Raw genomic sequence first — 22,273 nt, forward strand, 5'->3', positions numbered from 1 at the left:
TCTAAGAAAAACAAAAAAGGCCATACACACACACACACACACACACACACACACACACACACACATGCACGCAGGCACACACACAAAGGAAAAATCACTTCTTGCAAGAAGCTTTGATAGGCAGAAGGGAAGTGACACAGCAGGATGGGCCCTCAGGGACAGAGGAGGAGAAGGGCTGGGATTCTCCTGCTACATGGGGGGAAGCCTGGGGAGATGGAGGTATCACTCCCCCACACACACGCTTCGTCCTGCACCTTCAGCAGGGTCCCCCGCACAGGGGAGGGGAGGGCCCTGCCCCAGCAGATCACCTGCCACCAGGCAGCCCACCCTTCTGCACTCCTTTAACAGCATCCCTGGTGCTCGATCCTCGTGGGGATCCAGTCCTCAAGCGAAATAAAAAGATTCTCCACCTTGACAAAGTAAAAAACAGTACAAGCACCAGAGATCTGCAAGGCAGGCAGGACAACAGGAGGGAATGTAGGTGTGGGTTCAGAGGGTGGCCACTGTTGAAAGGGAGGAGTGTCCACTGCATACCTGTCACCACTTCAAAAGGTTTTTAGTATCTCTTACCTAAATCTTTGTGGAGGTTTTGACGAACATATAGGAGAGAAATATTTGTATTGTATTTAGCAATTTCTGCATTTTTAATAGTTTTAATTTAAGTTAAATTTAAATTTTAGGGTCAAATCATGGAGAACACAATCCCATTTTTTATAAAATGTTAGTCTATCTATGTCTAGCAGTTGCTCAATCTGTGTACCCATCCCACCTCCCATCCATCCATCCATCCATCCTGTGTCTGTGTGTGTATGTGAAAGAGAGAGAGACAGAGAAAAACAGAGAGACAGAGAGAGAGAGAGAGAGACAGAGAGAGAGAGAGAGAGGGAGGGAGGGAGAGACAGACAGACAGACAGAGAGAGGCAGAAAGGAAAGGAAACAGAAAGACAGAGACAGAAACACGAGGGAGACCCAGAGCCCATTGCTATTTACCATGGTAGAACAAAGCTATTCCTTTCTTCTTTTTTTGGCACCGACCAAACTTTTTAGAATGAGCAAATGCAGGTTCAATAAAAGCCATGAAGTCATTATTTCAGAAATAATAAAATTAATTCAGTGGTCCAACAGAGAAGGAAATGAGCTTTATCCTAGAGGCGAGGGATGTAGCTCAGTGCAAAGGACCTGGCAGAGGTGATGCCCAGGGTCCTGTTTGTGCCTCCTATCCTGGTGGAGGCAGCACTGGTGCCCTTCTCTCTCTAAAGTGACTGGGTTTGGGTGCCAGGGCGCCGTGGGGAAGGCACTGGTAGGTGGCAGAATGGAAATGTGTCAGCCTGGGGAGGAAGGGCATCTCTGCGTGTGCACCGGGAAGGGTGGGAGAGAGCAGAGAGTGGCCGCTGCCTGAAGTGAGGAGAGTCCCAGAAAAGCCACGAGGAGGGAGAAAGGACGAGGTATGGTTGGACCAGGCCGGCCTGGGACAGGAAGGTGACCAGGACCAGTCTTGTGGCAGGATTCCTTGACTGTCTACTCATAAGGGGGCGCGGCGTCTTCATAAAATCTTTACATTCCTTTAGATTTGCTGCCAAATCTCTTATGGAATATCCTCTTAGGCAGGCATTGAGCCTGACCAAGCCTGCCCTTCAAAGGAGATGGAAAATGCATTGTGACCTTTGACTCCGGTGGGTGGCCCTGTGACTAAGTTGGTGCCAAAGAACCAAGGACCCTATAACCAGGCTCCCAGAATATTAATTTTTGTTCTCAGCAAATTACACACTGGCCAGATCACCCTTACTTCACTGCATCGAGAAGCCGAGGGCAGCACCCCAGGCTGCAGCTGGACCTTGAGGAGCTGCAGACACTTGGTCTCCCAGGGGCCCTGAGCCCTGGTGCTGGGGCCACAGGCAGTGTGTCTGTGGCCCGACTGCCGTCCCCTCCCCCAGAGGGCTGCAGGACTCCTTGCAAGGCTTGACCCACTGCTCTTGGGCCGAACCCCAAAGTGGACTTGGAATGTCGGATGTTCTCTGGGCTCTCCGAACCCCCAAACCCCTGACCCTGCTCCAGGCTTCTGCAATCCCAAAGCCACGCTAGGGCCAGGCCTAGGTCAGTGGAGCTTGAGACAGCAGCCATCTGATGGGAATCAAGGGAGGAACCATGTGTGCACACACGTGCATGTACACACACACTCACTCCACGCTAGACCGGGAGCAGTGGGGATGGAGTTAGGGAAAGGTTGGGGAAACTGATGATCCGTGCACATGTTGCACAGGACGGAGGGGGCCGACGGTCACACCATGCCAGGACGCCTGGCTGCGCCCACCTGTCCTCAGAGGCAGCCTCTCCCTTGCTGTCGTGCACCTGAGCTGGGTGGGGAGCCTGCCTCCCCGTATCACCCTGGGGTGGTGAGGAGACCGGTGACAAAACACAGCTGAACTGTCTCAAAGTGGCACTTAGCCGCCCAGGATGGTCAGGCACCACAGGCAGGCACCAGGGACAAGCTGTTTCGTCCTCTTTCCCACAAAACCACACCGCCCATGGCCCGAGTGGGGGAGCAGCTGGCCCCTCTCAACCCCCGCCTTGGCAGCTTGGGGCCCTGCTGACCTGTTCATTGTCCCTCTGCCGTCTGCTCACAGGATACACTCCGCATTGGCCTTCCTCTCCCTGCGCAGCAGCGGTGACTAAGGCACAGTCCCAGGCTGGGCTCGAAGTGGCTGACGAGCAGGTTTGGCACGTCAGCCTGGGCTCTGCCCACAGAAGCAGGGCCAGGGCTGCACGTCCTACTGGGCTCGGCCTTCCGGGGGTGAGAGCCTGGGGGAGAACTTCAGGCAGAACTGAGGATCCTCTCCCCTTTGTGGACAGTCAGCCCAGTTCATCCCAGTGCTACCCTCAGAATAACCCTGAGGGTAATTTCTGGGCACTTGTGATCCATCATGGGAAGTGTCTAAGCAGTACCCGTGACCACACCTAAAACCAGCGTTGCACAACTGTGATTTTGGTTTAAATAAAAGTCTTGGTTCTTCCATGTTGAGCTATCTGGGATCTGACAGCTTCTGCCCCCTGTGTTGTGTGCCCGGATCACTGCCCCTTAACTCTGCAGTGGTACCTACGTCCTCCTCCTGTGCCACTGCTGCTCTCCACACAGCAGGCAGGCGATCCTGCCTGTGTTCAAGGCTGAGTCTGTGCAGCTCGCTCCCTTCCGTGTGCTGGTCCAGTCCTCAGCGTGGCCCAGGAGTCTTGTTCATCCATACTTGGTGACTCACACCCCCTCATTGCTCCAGACACAGGGGCCTCCTTGTGAGTCTGGATCTTCCAAATACACTCGGCCTCAGGGCCTTTCCCTCTTCCTGGAACACTCTTTCCTTTACTCCCTTCTAGACAATGCTCAAAGGCCACCTTCCCAGAGAGGCCTTCTCAGATCATTATATTTAAAATCATAGACTTCTCATCCTGGCCCTCCTTCCCCCTTGCCCTATGTAGTTTTCTTCTGTGGGACTTAGGTGAGTGGAGGAACCTTACGGATGTTTTTTCTAGACAGATGGAAGTTGGTTTCTGAGGACACGCAGCTGGTTCATCCCGAAGTCCCTCTTCCCGCTGAAAGGAGGGGTCGCTGCTGTGGCAGAGGGACCCAAGTTCTGTGGTCAGGTCAGAGGTAGCTATCCAGCCAGGGCCAGAGCCCTGCTATGCATCAGCTATGGCGTCCCCCGGCCCCTAGGCCTCTGCCTTCTTACATCTCCAGCAGGGTAACTAACAGTTCCTGCCTCATGGTGAGAAAGCACATCTCACGGTGCTTCATGCATAGAAGGTTCTGGATGGTTCTGGAAAATGCAAAGAAACACCAAAGCTCCAAGTCAAAGAGGGAACCAGCAGAGTACACTAGAGGTTGAATACTGGGTCCTTCAGAAAACATGATTTCTCCAGAAATACAGAGAGCCACAGAAACAGAGCTGAGGAAGCTCCTAGTCCCCAAAGCACCATGAGCTTTTGGAGGGCAAAAACCATACCTAAGTCCCCAAGGTGATCTCAGGGGGACCAAGTGACAGTACTCCACAGGACTACAGCTACGTGCCAGGGGCAATTAAAACAGGGTGTGGTTTCTTGGACAGGCTGGTGTACTGCCTGGAGAAATACCTGTGTGGGGGATGGGCTGGGGCAGCTGGTGACGCCCTAATAAGCTGGTGGCTTTAACAAGAAGGAGCCATTGCCACAAACTGGACCTGGGTCAGCCATAGAGTTCTTCTGGGCAACACTTCACTTATCCACAAAATTTGAGGGTTAGGTCTAAAAAAAGATGATAAAGTCAGTGGCAGACTATTACTAGGCAGGAAGAAGAGGGAGCAGAGGGAGTATAAGGGTGGGTTGTGGGGGATGACTATGATCAAAATACCTCACACACCTTGTGCACTCCCCGAAATGTGAAGCTGGGGGCTGGGGCAAGGAAGGTGTTTGGGAAGAAACAAATAAAGTATGTTGTGCGCATGTACACATCTGCCAAAAGGCAACTCATTCGTGGGTGTAACTAACATGCACTACTAACAAATGTGGGAGACAGTTTGGGGGAATTTGCGGGGAGAGCTTCACGCTTTGCCTTGAAATCAAGCAGCTGGCACCAGTGGAGAGGTAAATAGAAAGAGCCCGTGAGAGGGAAGATGAGACCTGTCCCAAAGGCCCGCAGCGCAGCGTGGGAGTGGAGGTGGAGGCACCGTCGGGGCAGGGAGCAGGTGCCAAGCAAGGTCTGGGGTGGCACAAACAGGGAGGGCTCTGGCTGGCCACAGCCGTCCCTGGTCATTGGAGGAGCGCAGGACTTCCTCCAAGGCACCCGAACGGGGTTCTCAGTGTCCCTGCTGGAGCCCCGAGCAGGCACGTGCCGGCTGTGGACGCTGTCTCCACACTCATTCCTGATGGCACCAGCGCAGGGAGCGCGCCTGGGAAGGACTGTAAGAGACTCCTGCCACAGGAGCAGGTAAAACAGGTCTGTCCGCTCCCCGCTGCTGTACACAACTTGGCACACCTGCCTCCCACCCCACCGAGCACCTTGCATTTATCCAGCCAAGTCACACTTCCTGTCTCTTCCTAAACTGTAGTGGAATTCGTACAGCAGAATAGAACCCACTTTTTAAAATTATTCTTTATTTTTATTTTTTGGTACCAGGGATCGAACTCAGGACCTTGTGCTTGCAAGGCAGGCGGTGTCACCACTGAGCTAAATCCCTGGCCCTAGAAACCACTTTAAAGCGCACCATTCAGGGGCACTTAGTACGTTCACGTGGCGTAGAACCTCCACTTTGACCTTGTTGCAGAACACTTGCATCACCCCAATGGGAAGCTCTACCCCCACTAGCAGCTCTGGGCCTGGGGTTTGGGTTGGGCCCATTCCCTGGCCACTACCTGTCTGTTTTCTGTCTCAGGGGTCCTCCTGTGCCACACAGTTCATGTAAGTGGGGCCATATAATGTGTAACCTTTTGGGCCTAGCTTCTTCCACAGGGCATCCTATTTTCCAGGTTTCTCCATATTATAGTTGTGTCCATGCTTCATTGCTGTTTATGGCTGCATGCTATTCCACTTGGTGCTCGGTGGCCATTGGGCTTGTGCGAATAATGCTGTCACCAACACAGGGCACCCGTACTGCTCAGGCTTGCTGACCTACTGATGCTCACCCTGCAGCTTTTCCATCTCCTAAGCAAGCTGCCCAGCTGCTCTGTCCCTCGTCATCGCAGCAGAGCCCTGCACGCACTGTCCCTGCTTGGACATACCTCCCCTGCGAGTCACTGTGGCTACTTCTTCTCAATTCAGCTGACACCTCCTCCGGGCACGGAGTAAATAAGGACCCAGTAACTCTTTCCAGTAGCAGCCCCATCTTATTGCATCATGATAATTATACAGCTTACAAGTATTTCGTTTGCAGATTTTGTGGGGCCTGCCCTCCTCTGGGACACAAGCTCTGTGAGAGCAGACACCACCTGCGCACCCCTCTAACGCCAGCAGCTGAGCAGCTCCTCGCACACTGCCACCTGGCACACACTTACCCGGGTGGCACAAGTGTCCCGGAGGCAGGCAGCAGTGAGGTGCGGTCAGTGGCACCTAGTAGGTGACCCGCCCCACAGGTGGGTTTGGAGAGGGCCCTACCTAGAAAGGAACAGGGTTCACCCTTTGACACTTGGTGACGGGCGGGGACCTCTGGCAGGAAGTTGTCCTTCGGGCACAGCCCCTTCCAGGACATCTACTCCTGTGGCGGTGACTCCTTGGAGTACAGCCCAGCCAAGTGACACTGCCTGAACTTCCTCCACTCCCGCACACGGGAGTCACCGTGACCTTCTCACCCCATCCCAGGAGCCTCGTGGGCGCAGGAAGAGAGGTAAGCGTGGTCCTGAGAGGTGTGGGCTGCAGAGGGGTTCCTTCTCCCTGATAGCTGCCCTGTGAACTCCCGGCTGCTCCTGCCCTGCTGGGACCGCGTCTGGAGTCCCTTCCTCTTTCCCTGGGTGTCCACTCAAATGAGCAAGATGACAACTATCTACTGAGCACCCACTATGTGTCAGAGAAACAGTGAGGAAATAAACAGATGTGGACACTCCCCACAATGTAAACTGGGAAGTGGGGTGCTGGCGACAGTGCGCTGAGGAGGGTAATGGGCCTGCCCTCCTTGGTGAGCAGGCTTCTCTTGAGGTGACAGGGGCCCATTTTAGCCCCTCCATGTAGGGTACTTGGACTTAACAGAATGGCCTAATTTTTTCCATCAGTAAAACAATAATGTGTGTCTGCCCTCCCAGGATAATGATGATACTGATGAGAACTGAAACTAATGTGGCAGTTGTAAGCAGTAGATCTTGGAGTGTGACAGTCAATTCTTGCACTGCACAACATAGCTACCCAAGATAAACATCTTGACAAGGCAAGGAACTAAATCGTTTTCTCAACACCCCACCCTAACCAGAGTACAACTGCCTACTAGCATCAAAACGAGGGTCTTCTAATCCTACCAACCATCTATGGGAACATAATTAACATTTTTTCTAGCAGCTACAGTTCAAAAAAAGAAACAGGTGAAATTTAAATATTTTATTTTAACCTGTATTTCTAAAATGGTATTAACATCATTTCAACATGATCAATAGGACATTATTATTATTTGGTCCTGGGGATTGAGTCCAGGGTCTTGCACATGTTAGGAAAGCATTGTGTCACTCAGCTACATGCCCAGCCCTTTTTTGAGACAGGGTCTAAGTTCCTCAGGCTGGCTTCAAACTTGTGATCCTTCTGCCTCAGCCTCCTGAGTAGTTAATATAAAATCATCATCATCACCATCACCATCATCATTTGTGCTGGGGATGAAATCTAGCGCCTCATGCATGCTAGGCAGGACTTCATCACTGTACCACACCTCCAGCCCCACGTTCTTTTATTAGGTCACTGAAATCCGGGTTTTACACCTAGGGTTGACTTGCAAAACAATGTGATACACTCAATCCTTTGCTGAATGACACGACACGAGAACCCGTATTTACATTGCATTTATTCTAAAGTCTAAGAAAGCTTCTATGTATAATATGTGTGTGTGGTGGTGGTGGTGGTACTGGGGGTGGGACCCAGGGGCTTCACACTGAACTACATCCACAGCCTTTTCTATTTTTATTTTAGTGACTTAAAATACAACTTGAATTTTTGATCCTCCTGCCTCAGTCTCCCAGAGTGCTGAGATTATGGGCATTTGGGACCACACTTGCCTAAATATTTATTTATTTATTGTACCGGGGATCGAACTCAGGACCTTGAGCTTGCGAGGCAGGCGCGGTGCCACTCAGCTAAATCCCCGGCCCTAAATATTTAATATTTTGATTAACAGTGGCATTCTTGTCAGGCATGTTTATCATGACATTTATCTGGTATGGACAAATTCCGCCCCCTGAATGAGAGCTTTGCTCGCTGAGAAGACACATTTACTTGTTCACCGTGGCCATACTGCAACCCAAGATTTCTCCATAAAATGGTGATTATATTTTAACTAAACGTTTGCAAAGTGAGTACTCCCAAGAATCCCTGGACAGAGGCCAGGGAGCAAAGCTATGCTTCCTAGGCTGGAGGTGTGGCTCGGGGGTGGAGCATTTGCTTAGCAAGTGAAGGCCCCACCACATGAAAAAAGGAGAGCGGAAAAACAAAAAGGCCAACTGTAAGAAAGGACCGAGCTGGCCCTTGACCGGTATAACTTTCCCAAAGGTAAAAACATGATTCTCCAAAGTGAACTGCGTTTCAAGGATGTCGAAGATGAATGAGTCAAAGGCTTTATAGGAGCCGGGCGTGGTGGCTCACACCTGTAAAGCTAGCAACTCAGGAGGATGAGGCAGGAAGATTACAAACTCGAGATCAGCAAACCCAGTCCGAGCTCACGTACAGCCTCGCAGAATTCAAGGGTTTAGGGATCAGCAAACTGCAAAGGTGAAGCAGTTTTGTGGGCGGGTTCCCGGCGGCGTCTAGGCAGACCCCGGATCCACAGCAACCCAAGCATTCCAGCGCAGCGGTTACCACGGCAACGCAAGCGGAGCAGCGCAGCAGCGTGTGGGCACTCTGACCCCTAGAGGCGGCTGCCAGAAATGACGGTTCCCCGGCCAGCGGCTGGATCCGGGTTTGTGGTGCGAGTCAACGCCCAGAGCGCGCAGATGGGCGAGTTCCTGCACCGCAGCAGACGCGCTCGGAGCCCGCGCGTGGCAGAGGCACTGTTGCTCGCCGTCCGCTCGTTCCCCGGGACCCCAGTTCACCACTTTGAGTAGCAAGTCCAGCCACAGGAGCCCACACCCAAAAAGACATCACAGTTTGCGGCCACCACACTTACTACGAGGGAGTGTGAGGGCCCGCCCTTACGGAATCCCGCGAGAGTTCCATATGGCACGAGAACATCAACACTGCTTCAAACCCCCTTTCCGCTTCACGTGATTAGGAACTCCCCGCCCCTCCAGAGGCGCGGCCTGGACGCTCGTCTGCGGGCCCATTCGTCCTACGCTGGCGCGCGGTAGCGTCACTTCCGCTCGACCGCGACTTCGGCGGGCCCTACTTCCGCTTTTAACTGCGGCGCGCGCTCTGCTCTCAGCCGAGTTGGGATCATGGCGGCCACGGCCACGATGGCTACTTCTGGTTCGGCACGGAAGCGCTTGCTCAAAGAGGAGGACATGACCAAAGTGGAGTTCGAAACCAGCGAGGAGGTGGATGTGACCCCCACGTTCGACACCATGGGCCTGCGGGAGGACCTGCTGCGCGGCATCTACGCCTACGGTCGGGGAGCGTGGGCCGGGGGGCGCGGGCCGTGGGCCCCGGGACGCGGGCGGGTACCCGGCCGGGCGACTGGCGACGCGCCGGCAGGCGTCGAGGGCTTAGGCTCCGGGCGCCAATGACGTGCGATCCCCGACCCTGGCACCCTGTCGCCGCACCTGGTTTGTGACCAGTTGTCCGGTATTGCTCGGTGTAGAGCATGGTGCCAGATCCAGCAGGGCTGAGAGGTCTTTCAGGCCTTTCGGAGTCAGTCATTCAGCAGATAACTATTTTGTACTTGTGAGGTGCCCCGGTGGTGGTGTATCGGTAAGCTAGGCAGGGTCGTGCCTTTACTTGGGAGGCGGACGGTATAAAACCACGGCTGCTTCAGGCAGTGAGAGTTGGTATGAAAAACGTGAAGCGGGTATTATAGAATGGAATGGGATTGCGGGGGAGAGAGCTAAAATAGGTAAGGGGCTCCCCAAGGAGAATAACGTTGAGCTGGTAATGAGAAGAGGGAAGAGCATTCAGGGGGTAGGGGACAGCTGGTGCCTGGGCCTTGCGGCCCTTAACCGAGTGTGTTCCGAGAACAGAAAGAAATTCCGTCTGCGAGCCTAGACGGGGCCCAGTGGCCACTTTGGTGAGATAGTGATAAAGATTTTGGAGTTCATTGCTGAGTGCAGTGGGAAACCATTAAAGGGTTTTAAGTATCAAGATTTACAGATTCAAGAGTTATTCTGGTGTTTGTGGATTCCGCGTGAGGTGAAGCAGGAGAGGAGGCAAGGAAATGAGTTGGGAGGCTTTTGCTGTGGTCAGAGAGGAGATTATTCAGGGGAGACTGTACTGTAGAGCTCACAGGGTTGGCTGATGGGCGAAAAGGAGGACCAGAGGGTTAGTTTTGGGTGCCTTGTGTAATCTGGTGGACAGTGCTTAGCTGGCAGCACTCGAGGGAAGTAAAATTGGGAGCTATGTCCTAGTCTCTTTGAAGGTCTGTAGGGATGTCAGGGAGACAGCTGTCTATCAAGTTGGGATCCCGGGGAAGATGGTAATTGAGGATGTATAGTTGGGAATGCCGGCATGAGGTTACTTAGTGCCTGAGACTGGGAAGTCCTTTATCCAGCAATTCTTGGTGTCAGGACAGTGTAGCCAGTGAAGCCAGTGAAAAGAAGTTGCTGAGGGACAGGAGAGGAAAAGCCTCAAAACTGGGCCCTCTCGGCACCCAGTGCCTCCCTGCCCTGAAACGGTTACTAGTTTCCCGTCCGTATGGTTGACTTCAGGAGGAGTCTGTTAATCATCTGTTATATGTGCTTTTGTGTTGAGATGGGAAATTGTGCTACATTTTAAAAGACTACAAGATAATTAAGTTACAGCTTATGCACATAAAATTTTATTTGCCTACTTGGAAAATACTTTTAGTCCTTCAGAATAGCCTCATCCCTTAGTAGTAATTGCTGGGCAGGAGCGGTGATATTGTGGTTAACATAGTGGCCTCCAGATGGGAGAGCAGTGCTGCATGGCAGCCCAGCATTTTAATGCTAGCTAGGAAAGAACGGTAACTACAGTGATACTAGATTTATTTTCCTTTTTTAAGTTTAAAAAGTAATCCAGCCATTTGTAATCTAGCCAAAGGACACAAATAGAGTAAAAAGTGATGTTTTGGTCACCTGACTCTCCAGGAGTAACCACCAGTAACATTTTGGTGCCTGTACTTCCAGATCTTGTGTGCCCCTAAATTTTTTCTTTTTTAAACAAAACTGGGGTCTGCGTATTCTAAACATGATACTCCTTTTGCAGAGATTTTGTCTTACAGATAATATCCCATGCTAGTCCGAATGAAGATCCATTGGGCTCTTGTGTCTGAGTGCTTTCTGTGTTGAGCATTGGGTTAGGTGGGCAGCGGGAGTGTGGGTTGGCAGAGCTTGGCCATTTACAGCGAATCATCTGTCCTGGAGGAGGTTACTGTACCTGGTTCTAATGCCGTCACAGTGCCAAGAGCTCTTTATTTGTTATTTTCAGGTTTTGAAAAACCATCAGCAATCCAGCAGCGAGCTATCAAGCAGATAATTAAAGGGAGAGACGTCATTGCACAGTAAGTTGGTTTATGTAGTGAATTGGAGATTTAATGATGTGTAGCCTGTGACATAGTGTAGTAAAAAAAGATGTGTCAGTTCGTTAGTGCCTGTGTATACATTTGGTTATCAACTCTTTCCTTCATTTTAGCCCCAGGGCTTTATTTTATTTTTATATTTTGCAGTATTAGAGATTTAACTAAGAGGCTCTATACCAACTGAGATCCATCCCCAGCTCTTAGGCTTAGTTTTTAAAATCTTGAGACAGAGCCTTGCTAAGTTGGCCATGTGGGATTAAAATTTGTAATCAAAGGCCAGGGATTTAGCTCAGTGGTTCTGCCGCCTGCCTCACGAGCGCAAAGACCCGAGTTTGATCCCTGGTACCAAAAACAAAACGAAACAGAAAACTTGTAATCATCCTGCCTCAGCCTTCCTAAGTGCTGGAGTTACAAATGTGTGCCCCCATCCCTGCCCCACCCCCCTTATATTCTCTTGCTTTTTTTCCTTTCCTCCTTTTTTTTTTGCTATGCTGGGGATAAAATCCAGGGCCTTATACGTGCTAGGTAAGCATTCTACCACTGAGTTACACCCCCAGGCTGTATTTGCCTTATATTTTTATTTTTATTTTATTTTATTTTATACTTTTTGGTACCAGGGATCGAACTCAGGTCCTTGCACTTGCTCAGCAGGCAGTGAAACCACTGAGCTAAATCCCTGGCCCTATTTGCCTTATATTTTAAAAGATTTACCTGTTAAATTTTTTGGATAGGTTTACTCTCAAAACCTCAGAAAAGTTACTTTGGTTTGAAGGTGATAGCTATAGATCGGTAAGCCTGTTGTCCAGTGCAGAAGCCACATTTATTGTCCTCATCACCTGTAGAGATGGAGAAGTCACACACTGTGCTTGAGTCCTACCTCCTTGGTGTTGGTGTTGGTGGGAGGAAGGGGCATCTGCTTGGAAGAAGCTGCCCAAGTACTTCTGGAGCCAGGCCCTTGAGCACGGCTGTGGAGGGGTCATGGGAATGAGAAGCACGCACGTGCCCTTCCTCTCAGTCCTGCTTGTCTGCTTGCTTGCTTTTTTTTTTTTTTTTTTTTTTTTGGTACGGGGGATCCAACTCAGGTCCTTGTGCTTGTGAGGCAGGCAGTGGAACCACAGAGCTAAATCCTCGGCCCTTGTCTGCTTTCTTGACAGGTCTCAGTCTGGCACGGGCAAGACCGCCACCTTCAGCATTTCAGTCCTCCAGTGTTTGGATATTCAGGTGATTGGCCCTTCTCAATCTAGCGCTCTTCAGTCCTCGGAGAACTTGCTTTTCCTTTTGTAACGCAAGTGTTCAAAGAGTATAATGTTTAGAATTCTGTACTTGTACTAACTCAGCATTTGAAAGAGTGTCTTAATTGCCTACTGGTATCTGAACTAACTGGTATCTGTCAAAAATCCCTTTTTGTTTAAACTGGGAAGGTTTTTAAATTAAGGAAAATTCTTGTCTGCACATAGGAATCCTGACTAATGTGTCATGTTATTGCACTGGACTTATAATGTAAATGACACTAAGATTTGCTTATGTCCATTAGAAATCAGAAGTATAGTTAATAAGGATAATATTTATATCTGGCTGTGAATTACTGCAATCCACCTTACAAATATTGAGGATACTCTTTTCTGATTGTTCGCCAGGTTCGAGAAACGCAAGCTTTGATCTTGGCTCCGACAAGAGAGTTAGCAGTACAGATTCAGAAGGTGAGACAGTTAAAGATAGTGGGATCCTATTTGCCAGTCACTGACATTTAGTTGTAAAGGACCAGATGAGTGATTTAATGTGATGCTATTTTTCTGTTCTCTCAAAATGTTTTTCTTGATTCCTAAACTTTTTTTTTTTTTTGCAGTGCTGTGGTCATCATGAATTTACTGGTGTACATTAAGGCATTTTTACTGAAGCCTGTGTGCTTTTGGTAGTTGTTTGCAGTCTTATAAATGTAACTTCTTCAACACAAAAATCCATTTTAGTGATTATTTTTTACAGTGTAACGGAAGTATATATATTAGGATGTTAAGTTGTGAGTTTGGGTGAATAGTTATGACTTGTATGTATTTTTTCTGTGGTTAATATGTATTTTGTAATAAACCCACAAAATTAACTTATTTTGGAAGAAAAAAGAATAAAAGGAGGAGAAGCTTGTGAATTTATAAGTAGTGACACAAATAATGATTGTTGGTCCATTGTAAACTGGGATAGAAAAGACCTCCCTTTTGGACCCTTCAGCTGTGTCTGGCACTGTAGCTCCCTGGACCTGAACCTGTGTTTTGATTCAGGGGCTGCTCGCTCTGGGAGACTACATGAACGTCCAGTGCCATGCCTGCATTGGGGGCACCAATGTGGGAGAAGACATCAGAAAGCTGGACTACGGTCAGCACGTCGTGGCAGGCACACCGGGGCGTGTCTTTGGTAAGTGGACACAGTATTGGTGAGAAGTGCCTGAGGGATATGGACGGTTCCCGTCCTGTGTGCTGCATGGTGGGCTCCTGCAGCTGGGTTACTGGCAGGACAGGGAGGGCCCTGAAAGCCCAAGAGTGGCTCTCACCCCTGGAGGCTCAGGTGTGATTATTTTAAAATCAATTCTGTAGATATGATTCGTCGCAGAAGTTTAAGGACACGAGCAATCAAGATGTTGGTTTTGGATGAGGCTGATGAAATGTTGAATAAAGGTATGAATAACAATTTTCTACTGACATATTCCTTAGTTCTTTCTTCAAGGCAAAACTAAAATATGTAGCTAATTAAAGTGTTCTGAATATAGTTAGTGTTTTCTTTGTGAAAAACAGTTGTATCTTGGGGAGAATTATGTGCATAAACTTGCTACTTTGATATTTTTATGGTAGGGGTTTATAAGACTAATCACAAGCAGGATAACAGCATTTCAGACCAGACTGATCTGGGCTTGCAACTTGTGTCTGGTGGGTTAGCTCTGACAACTGTGGTGGAGTTGGGATGCAGCTCCTAGAAATGCCTGTATTGATTGAAAGGGAAAGGGTATTCTTTGTGTGTATATTGGTGAATTTGTTGTGAAACCACAGGCCTTTTAGAGACACATTTAACCAGGGAGCAGTGTGGCGGTTCCCTGCATGCGGGCTGGAAGGTCCTGTCTGTCTCGCCCTCCACCCAGGTTTCAAGGAGCAGATTTATGACGTGTACAGGTACCTGCCCCCCGCCACGCAGGTGGTGCTCATCAGTGCCACCCTGCCCCATGAGATCCTGGAGATGACCAACAAGTTCATGACAGACCCCATCCGCATCTTGGTGAAACGGTAGGGGCACCCTCTTCATTTTCTCCTGGGAAACACTAGCTTTTATAATACTTAACTTACAGAATGTCCTTTGACTCATTAGTTCCAGATTTTAAGATGAACTGGCAGGATTTAGTTGTTACCAGTGTGTTTTGTGGAACTGTAGGCCATGCAGTAGACTTGTGAAATGTTCGGATGAATCCAAGACATCGGCCCCGCGTGGCAGTGGGGACCCGAAGCTGTGGCGGGTGGGGCTGTAGGGCCCAGGCTCCTGGGGCATGCCTTGGCCCTGGCCACCTCTTGGGAGATGTGTCTCCAGACCTGTGCTGCCGAAAGAATAACATGTAACAGGATCTGTTTCTGTCTGCCAGTGATGAATTGACCCTGGAAGGCATCAAACAGTTCTTTGTGGCGGTGGAGAGAGAAGAGTGGAAATTCGACACCCTCTGTGACCTCTATGACACCCTGACCATCACCCAGGCTGTCATCTTCTGCAATACCAAGAGGAAGGTGTGTGGGCTGCTGCTGGTGTCCTTGTGGGGCACTTTGGGGTGGGTCTTCAGGACTCAGCCGAGCTTGTCGGTAAAGGGTGGCATCATGTGTTTCAGCTCTGCGGGTTTCAGATCCCTGTGCAGAAGCGGCCATGCTACGTAAGGAAAGGGCCTGCCTGTATCTCAGTAAAACTTTATAAAAAATACAATGGTACCTCACTCAGTTCATGGATGCTTTTGTTTGCAGTTTTACGCAAACAGACGCATTTGGCAAAAGTTTGTTTTTGTTTGCAAACTCTGTATTGGGTGACAAACAACTGTGACCATCTTTTCCAAAATCATAGAACAAATTAAGCTCATGGACTCAGACACCACTATATTGATTCTGGGAACAGCAGTGTGTGCCTGTAGTCTCTGCTGCTCAGGAGGGTGAGACAGGAGGATTGCTTGAGCATAAGAATTCAAGGCCAGTCTGGGTAACAGCAAGGCTTCCACTCAGAAGAAAAAAAAGGTTGATACTGGTCCTGCCCCCACAGATTCAGGTGTCATTAAAGCTCCCCAGTGACGCTGGGGTAGGCAGGGTTGAGAACTGTTGGCAGCTGATAGAGGTAAAAGAGCAGCACTGCATTCCAAAAGAGTTTAAGTTTCACACGGGATCTGTCACTTCCCCTTCAAAGATCGTTACGTAGGACAAATGGCTTAAGACCATTTACAACTCTACCCTGGTGTATGCTAGGTAAAAGCGAATTCGCCACACATCCAGTTAATATTAGTCTGGGTGTCCGCAGCTGTTGCTTTGTGAGTGTATTGGGTCTGCAAGTAATGGAAGTAACATCTTGAGTGCACACCTCTGGTAACATCTGCTGACTTGTCTGTAGGTTGACTGGCTGACGGAGAAAATGAGAGAAGCCAATTTCACCGTATCCTCGATGCACGGAGACATGCCCCAGAAAGAGCGGGAGTCCATCATGAAGGAGTTCCGGTCCGGCGCCAGGTGGGTGGTAGCGTTCTCCGCTGTGATGCTGGTTAGGCTGACTGGGCCGTCCTGAGAGCTGCATGCTGCGTGCTGAGTCCCTTCTTTCATTACCATAGCTTGCAGCCCCAAATGCTGGGAGCTGAGATTGCCATCCTGGAGGCTGAGATCTGGGAGTAGGGAGCTGCCGCAGCGTTAGTTTGAGGGTGCATCTGGCCTTGATTAGTGCGTTGGTTGCTGTAGTTTGAAGCGTGTTGCTTTGTTTGCAAGTAAGTGGAGATTTTCGGTTTCTCTTTTTTTTTTTTTTGCTACTGGGCATCGAACTCAGGTCCTTGAGCTTGCGAGGCAGGTGGTGGAACCACTGAGCTAAATCCCCGGCCCTTGATTTCTCTTTTTGTAATTGGGTTATAGTTTGATTCCATGGCGGTCAGCGAACACCATGTGTGAGTTCAGTCCTTTGGAATTTATTCAGACTTGGCTTTGTGTGGCCCAGCTTATGGTCCCTTTTTACAATTCTGTGTGTCCTGGAACAGGATGTGTCCCATGGCATCTCAGTTGCTGGCTGTATTTGGCAGCTCGCCCGCATCCTTCCACTTCCTGTGTTGCTGGTTTTGCCATGGCAGAGTGCTGTGGATGCCCCGCAGGTTTTGCTTAAGCAAGGCTGTGCGTACAGACTGGAGTTATGTCTGCAGTGCCTCCTCTGTAGCAGACCCTGTCCCCTGCCTGCCTGCCCTGCTGCCTTGCTCTGCGGCTTGGCCTCTCCTCAGGGCACCTCGTCATCTTTTTCTATCCTTTTCGTGCCCTTATGTTGCAGACACACTTTTTAGAAACGGCATATAGTTTGGTTTTGGTTTTTTGGGTCAGTAATCATAATTTGTCTTTTAAGTGGAGCATTTAATCTGGTTTCATTTAATATATGTATTTATGTATGTACTTTTTTGGTACCAGGGATCAAACTTGGGACCTTTCGCTTGTGAGGCAGGTGGCAGAACCACTGAGCTAAATCCCTGGCCCTAGTGTATTTATTCATTACCTTATATAAGTGCATTTTATTTGTCATCTCTTCTCTGGTTCCCGTGTGTGTGTGTGTGTGTGTGTGTGTGTGTGTGTGTGTGTGTGTGTGTGTGTGTGTGTGTGTGTGTGTGTGTGTGTGTGTGTGTGTGTGTGTGTGTGTGTGTGTGTGTGTGGTACTGGGAGTTGAACCCAGGGCCTTTGCACTGAGGTACATTCCCGCCTCTTTTTTTCACTTTTTATTTGATACGGGGTGTCACTGCGTTGCCCAGGGTGGGCTGAATGTGCATCCTCTGGCCTGAGTCTCCCAGGCCTGCATTACCGTGCCCGCTGAGATGGTGACGTTTGCATTATGTAGTAGTTATCCTGGGTGTAGCAGGATTTCTTTAGACATAGACATGTGTGCTACTCCTCTTTTGCTTCGTCCCTGAACTCCCACCTGAAAGTGCTCTCAGGAGTTTTTGTGCCGGTGAGGATCTTGCTGCAGATGCCCTGGAGATGCGTGGAACTCTGGGCTGGGCCAGTGCCTAGTTTCTGCACCTGAGTGAGGTGACCCCTGGCTTTGAGCCTTCATTGTTCCGGGATGGTCAGCTGCCAATCCAGCCTTTTTTAGGTTTTGGTTTGGGTTTTGTTTGTGCGGAATCAGCGATTGAACTCAGGAGCTTGCACTTGCCAGGCAGGCGCAGCATCACTGAGCTAAAGCCCCAGCCCTGTGAAGTTGCTTCTTAAAAGTACTCAGTATGTCATCCTTTCAGTATGTAGTCAGCATTAAAAATGTTAATCACTTGGGTGTGGTGATGCATTCCTATAATTTGAACACTGGATTTTTAAATTTTAAAAAGGTGCTAGGGATGTAGCCCAGTGCACAGGTCCTGGGTTCAGTCCCCAGTACCATGTGTGCATGCACACACAGAAATGAGATGTCTTTGTGTCTTTTGGTACCAGGTTTTCAGAATCTACTATACATTTTATACTTGCAGTGCACCTTGGTTCAGAGCAGCCCCGTTTCAGGTGTCGGGGTCACGTGTGGCACTGGCCTGTCAGATGGTTGGCTATAGCAAGGAGGGAGTTTGTGGGGTGAATTTCACCTTTGAAGAGAGCATAACACTGAAGCAAAATCAATAAGGTTACTCTAAAATGTTTGCTGGGTAAAAGCAAAATATTTTTCCCAGTTGCTGGAATGGGACTTACTTTAAACAAACTGCTGCACTAAAAGCCAAGTAAGGGTTTTTGACAGAGCATATGACCTAAGTGGCCAGATGTTCCTCCACCACAGGGCTTTCTCTGCCATCCCTAGCACCTTGCGGGGTCAGAGGGCCCTCATGAGCGCAGTGGGGTTGTTTCAGGCCCATAGCCAGGCATGGAGCTGCCATCAGTAGTGCAGCAGGTCCCGTCTCACCTTTGCGGCCCTTCCTTTCCACAGCCGCGTGCTCATTTCCACAGACGTCTGGGCCCGGGGGCTGGACGTCCCGCAGGTGTCCCTCATCATCAACTATGACCTCCCCAACAACAGAGAGCTGTACATACACAGGTGGGCCGGCCTGCCCTGCCCTGCCCTGCCCTGCCCTGCCCTCGGGGACGCCTTCACCCGGAGTCAGGGTGGCCTTGGTTGCCAATCGGCTGCTTCATTCCTGCAGAATCGGGAGGTCGGGTCGCTATGGCCGAAAGGGTGTGGCCATTAACTTTGTGAAGAATGACGACATCCGCATCCTCCGCGATATTGAACAGTACTATTCCACTCAGATTGATGAAATGCCTATGAACGGTAAGGAAGGCACTGTCCGTGTGACTGCTGTGGGAGGAGCTCCCTAATTCTTGTCTCAAGGTGTCTTGTGAGCCGCTGTTGAATTTCTGCTGTGCACAATACCCCTTGCCTGCTGTGTTCTTCCTTGCAGTTGCCGATCTGATCTGAGGACAGTGCTCCCGAGCTGGAGATGAGTGGGGCTCGCCCGTTCCGTGCGCTTGCTTGGAGATGCTGCGGGCAGCTCCTCAGGGGGTTTCTCTGAACCCTTCCCACAGCACCTCCAGGAAGGTTCCCTGGCAGTTCTGCCACCTTTCTTATCCACGTGTAAATAACGCATTGCTGTCTTTTCATTAAATACTTAAACACTTACCACAGACTGGAGTTGCCATTTCAGGTGGTGCTGCCCCCTTTCCTAGTAACTTGCTGTGTTGTCCTGGGAAGCCTGTTCCGCCCCCTTCACATTTTATGCCAAAACTAACTTGAAATGTTTGAATACTGGAGCTGGAATTACAAAATCTGTAGAAGAAAACAAATGATTTTGGGCTTGGCAAAGATTTCTTTTGAAGGATATAAAAAATGATTACAACGTGGGCTCGTTGAGACTAAACATGTTTTTATTCTTCATTAGACACTCATGAAGGCAGGCCACGTGTTGGGGAAGTGTACAGTATTTGCCACGTGTGCACCTGACAAGGGCCCTACTCCTGGATCTGTAGGGAGCCGTTGGGAGGGAGGCAGGGTAGCAGTCCTGAGAGTCCAGTGTCCTGACCCCACAGGACTGTCACAGTGCATGGTGAAAGGGACTGGGGCTGACGCGCTGCGACCTTGAGAGGAGGAAGTCCTGCATTACCTGGCCCAGTGGTGGCAAACCCATGACACACATGCAGCAGCAGGCGGCACATAGAGCTGAGTTGCCCCCAAAGCCGAGCATCAGATACTCAGGTTTAATCGAAGTGTTGGCACTTTGCGATCAGTAAGTGGATTTTCAGGTGCAGTTTGGGTACTTGGTCTCTAAAAGGTTTACTGTCCCTGACTTAGATGAATGCACCTTTTGCTCATGGGAATGCTTGAAGTCAGAACTTTGTTTGCTTCAGTTGTTCTGAGGGTGTTGTGACGGAAGATTCTCAGGAATCCACTGCTGGATTTGAGGAAGAGGCCATGAGCCTGAGTCTGGGGGAGGCTTCCAGAAGGGCCCAGCTGACAGTCAGCAGGGCACAGCTCAGCTCTGACTTCCAAGACATGGATTCAACAGCCACACAAGCCGGGACACAAACTGGAGGCTCCAGAGAGGAAAGCAGCCTCACAGCAAAGCCCTGATTGTAGCTACCATAGGTGGGACTACTCACGTGACAGACTTCTCACTGCCAGGACTGACCAAATAAGAGTTTGTATTTTAAGGCCCTAGAATTACAGAAATAAGTTATGCAAAAGTAGAAAATCTTTTCTAATTCAAATCCAACTCACAAGTGGCAAAACATTTGAACAGATCCTGCAAAAGAAAGTACATGTATGGCAGAGGAGCACGTGGAAAGATGTCGGACACCCATCAGCCAACGGGGTGAAAATGGGAACCACCCAGTACCATCCTGCACTCACTGGACTGTTGTAATTAAAAGACGCCACTCCGAACATGGGCATGAGCACGAGGTAGCTGCCACTGTTCCATGCTGGGAGTGCAAAACACTTCCTGTATGAGCTGACATCTCACCTTTGGTGTTTGTTACGGAACCACAGTAGCCAGAAGCCAATCCTGGTGTCCACTGGAGGTGGGTAACAATAACGGCACACCTGCCAGGTACTAAGAGCTGTGGGTCATTTGCAGGCTGAGTGATTTACTACTTACACAAAGGGGTTCCATTTATGTGACCTACCAGGAGTCACCGGCAGATGAGTTGGGATGACAAAGGGCTGGGGCCCTCGGGGTGGTACAGGCACCATGCTAGTCACAGAGCCGGCTTCACAGAGAGACCTGTGTCAAAACCACTCGGGTTGTACCTTAAGACGGCTGGTGCATCACCAGCCCAGACCAGTGATGGTGAACCTGTTAGAGCTGAGTGCCCAGACTACAACCCAAAACCCACTTGTCTATCGCACAGTGCCACACTGCAATTAAACCTGAACGCAGGTTTAAGTGTAGAGAGAACAACTCATATATTAACATCTTTTGCCTTAGAAACATGCATGTCATAGGTTCACCACCACCAGCCTAGATAGATTCTCCGAAGAATGCTGATGTCCGTCAGGTAAACAGCATGACAGTAAACTATGGTGTGTGCAGAAGGGCTGAGGCAGGGGAGATTCTAAAAGGCAGAAAATGAGTTTCATAAACCACTTTGAACCAGTAATCCTAGGCCATAATCATGACACCAGACTGAGTGGCTGGGCTTTAGGGGGCTAGGGATGCAACTCAGTGACAGAACACTTGTTTAGCATGTGCACAACCCTGAATCTGATCTCAGCACCGCAGAAAACCAAAGTCAAGTGTGATGCACACCTGTAATTCTAGGGTTCTGGGAGGCTGAGGCAGGAGAATCTCACATTCGAGCCCAGCCTGGGGAATTTGACATAGCCAGGCCCTGCCTCAAAGAGGTCAGGATGCAGCTCTGCGCCAAGGCCCTGGACTCAATTCCTAGTTGCAAAAAAGAATTTAAAGTCGTTTTTTTGTGTGAGTTGCAGTGCCCTCTGTAAAGGTTGTGGTGCTGGCAGTGAAGTAACTGACAGTCACTGTCCAGCAGACCTGTGCCAGGACCCCTTCCTCACACCTGCTGCCTCCCTTACCTTGTCGGGGTTGACGTGAGCAATTCCATCTGGTTCGTACAGCTGTTCAGCACACTGTCCGGTGATCACACCTCTGTAATGGAGGCAACAGCAAAGACAACTTCGGCCTGCTGCAGTTGTTTTGTCTGAGGGCCAGGGCAAGTGCCCAGCACACACCAGGAAGAGCCGGCACGCTGAGCCCCTGGGCCCTCGGACTGGACGTTATTCCTGGGCTCCTTGTCCTGCCCTTCCCACACACCCCTGGAGCACCGCGGTTTCCAGCGGGTTCCCACCGTGGTCGGCCGGGGAGCAGCTGCGAGTGGAGTGCTGTGGAGGCGGGTCTGGCCTGCGGACGCCGAGCTGCGCCTCACCAGCTGTGTCTGGCCCCGTGGACAGCCCGGTGCTCCCTGTCAGCCCCTTACCCAGCCTTCCTTCTGCGGCCCTAGGCAACATGCTCCCATCTGTGTCGTCTCCTATGCGGCCACCAGAGGGCGTCCGGCAGGTGACCTCAGAGGCTGATTGCTGTGCACGGAGGCCCTGCGGAGCCGCTGAGACCCCCTGGGGGCTGCCGTCGGCAGCACCCTGACTCCTGGGGGTGTGGGGGTTGGGATGTACTTGCTGTCCCTGACACAGGACCGCTTTCTATCCCGCTTCCCCCGTCCATCCCTCCCTCGCCCAGGAAAGAAAGGGACGTTTGTATTAGTTTGTACCAATGTAAA

The 22,273-nt window shown here is 50.3% G+C and overlaps 2 protein-coding genes across 15 annotated transcripts in view; one reads left to right on the forward strand and one right to left on the reverse strand.

Moving 5' to 3' along the window:
- Positions 1-3,800, reverse strand: part of Card14 (caspase recruitment domain family member 14) — a 31,615-nt gene extending 27,815 nt beyond the window's left edge. For 6 of the 14 annotated variants that reach the window (XM_021241269.2, XM_021241266.2, XM_087208323.1 and 3 more), the window contains exon 1: positions 2,593-3,797. The gene's annotated coding sequence lies outside the window, so the exon portion shown is untranslated. Of the gene's footprint in view, positions 1-2,592 lie in introns of all 14 variants that reach the window. The other 8 variants (XM_087208328.1, XM_087208325.1, XM_087208324.1 and 5 more) reach the window with 4 other exon arrangements.
- Positions 3,801-9,015: 5,215 nt separating this feature from the next.
- Eif4a3 (eukaryotic translation initiation factor 4A3) lies at positions 9,016-19,166 on the forward strand. The gene is made up of 12 exons (XM_004860884.4): positions 9,016-9,250; positions 11,243-11,315; positions 12,488-12,554; positions 12,971-13,033; positions 13,607-13,739; positions 13,919-13,999; positions 14,458-14,599; positions 14,950-15,088; positions 15,948-16,063; positions 18,477-18,584; positions 18,691-18,818; positions 18,949-19,166. The coding sequence occupies exons 1-12, from the start codon at positions 9,082-9,084 to the stop codon at positions 18,963-18,965; spliced, it is 1,236 nt and encodes a 411-aa protein (XP_004860941.1). The 5' UTR covers positions 9,016-9,081; the 3' UTR covers positions 18,966-19,166.
- The last annotated feature ends 3,107 nt before the right edge of the window (positions 19,167-22,273 follow it).

This window comes from Heterocephalus glaber, unplaced genomic scaffold (assembly GCF_053883595.1).
Source record: "Heterocephalus glaber isolate CG9 unplaced genomic scaffold, H.glaber_assembly_v1.0 deba00000937, whole genome shotgun sequence".
Classification (NCBI taxonomy): domain Eukaryota; kingdom Metazoa; phylum Chordata; class Mammalia; order Rodentia; family Bathyergidae; genus Heterocephalus; species Heterocephalus glaber.

What these genes read in the sequence shown, in the direction of transcription:
- Eif4a3 (XM_004860884.4), top strand. Translation starts at nt 9,082, where the DNA reads ATGGCGGCCACGGCCACGATGGCTACTTCTGGTTCGGCACGGAAGCGC. An exon ending in GCGCGGCATCTACGCCTACG is followed by an intron (nt 9,251 to 11,242) that starts GTCGGGGAGCGT and finishes TGTTATTTTCAG; the next exon opens with GTTTTGAAAAACCATCAGCA. An exon ending in ATCCGCATCTTGGTGAAACG is followed by an intron (nt 14,600 to 14,949) that starts GTAGGGGCACCC and finishes TCTGTCTGCCAG; the next exon opens with TGATGAATTGACCCTGGAAG.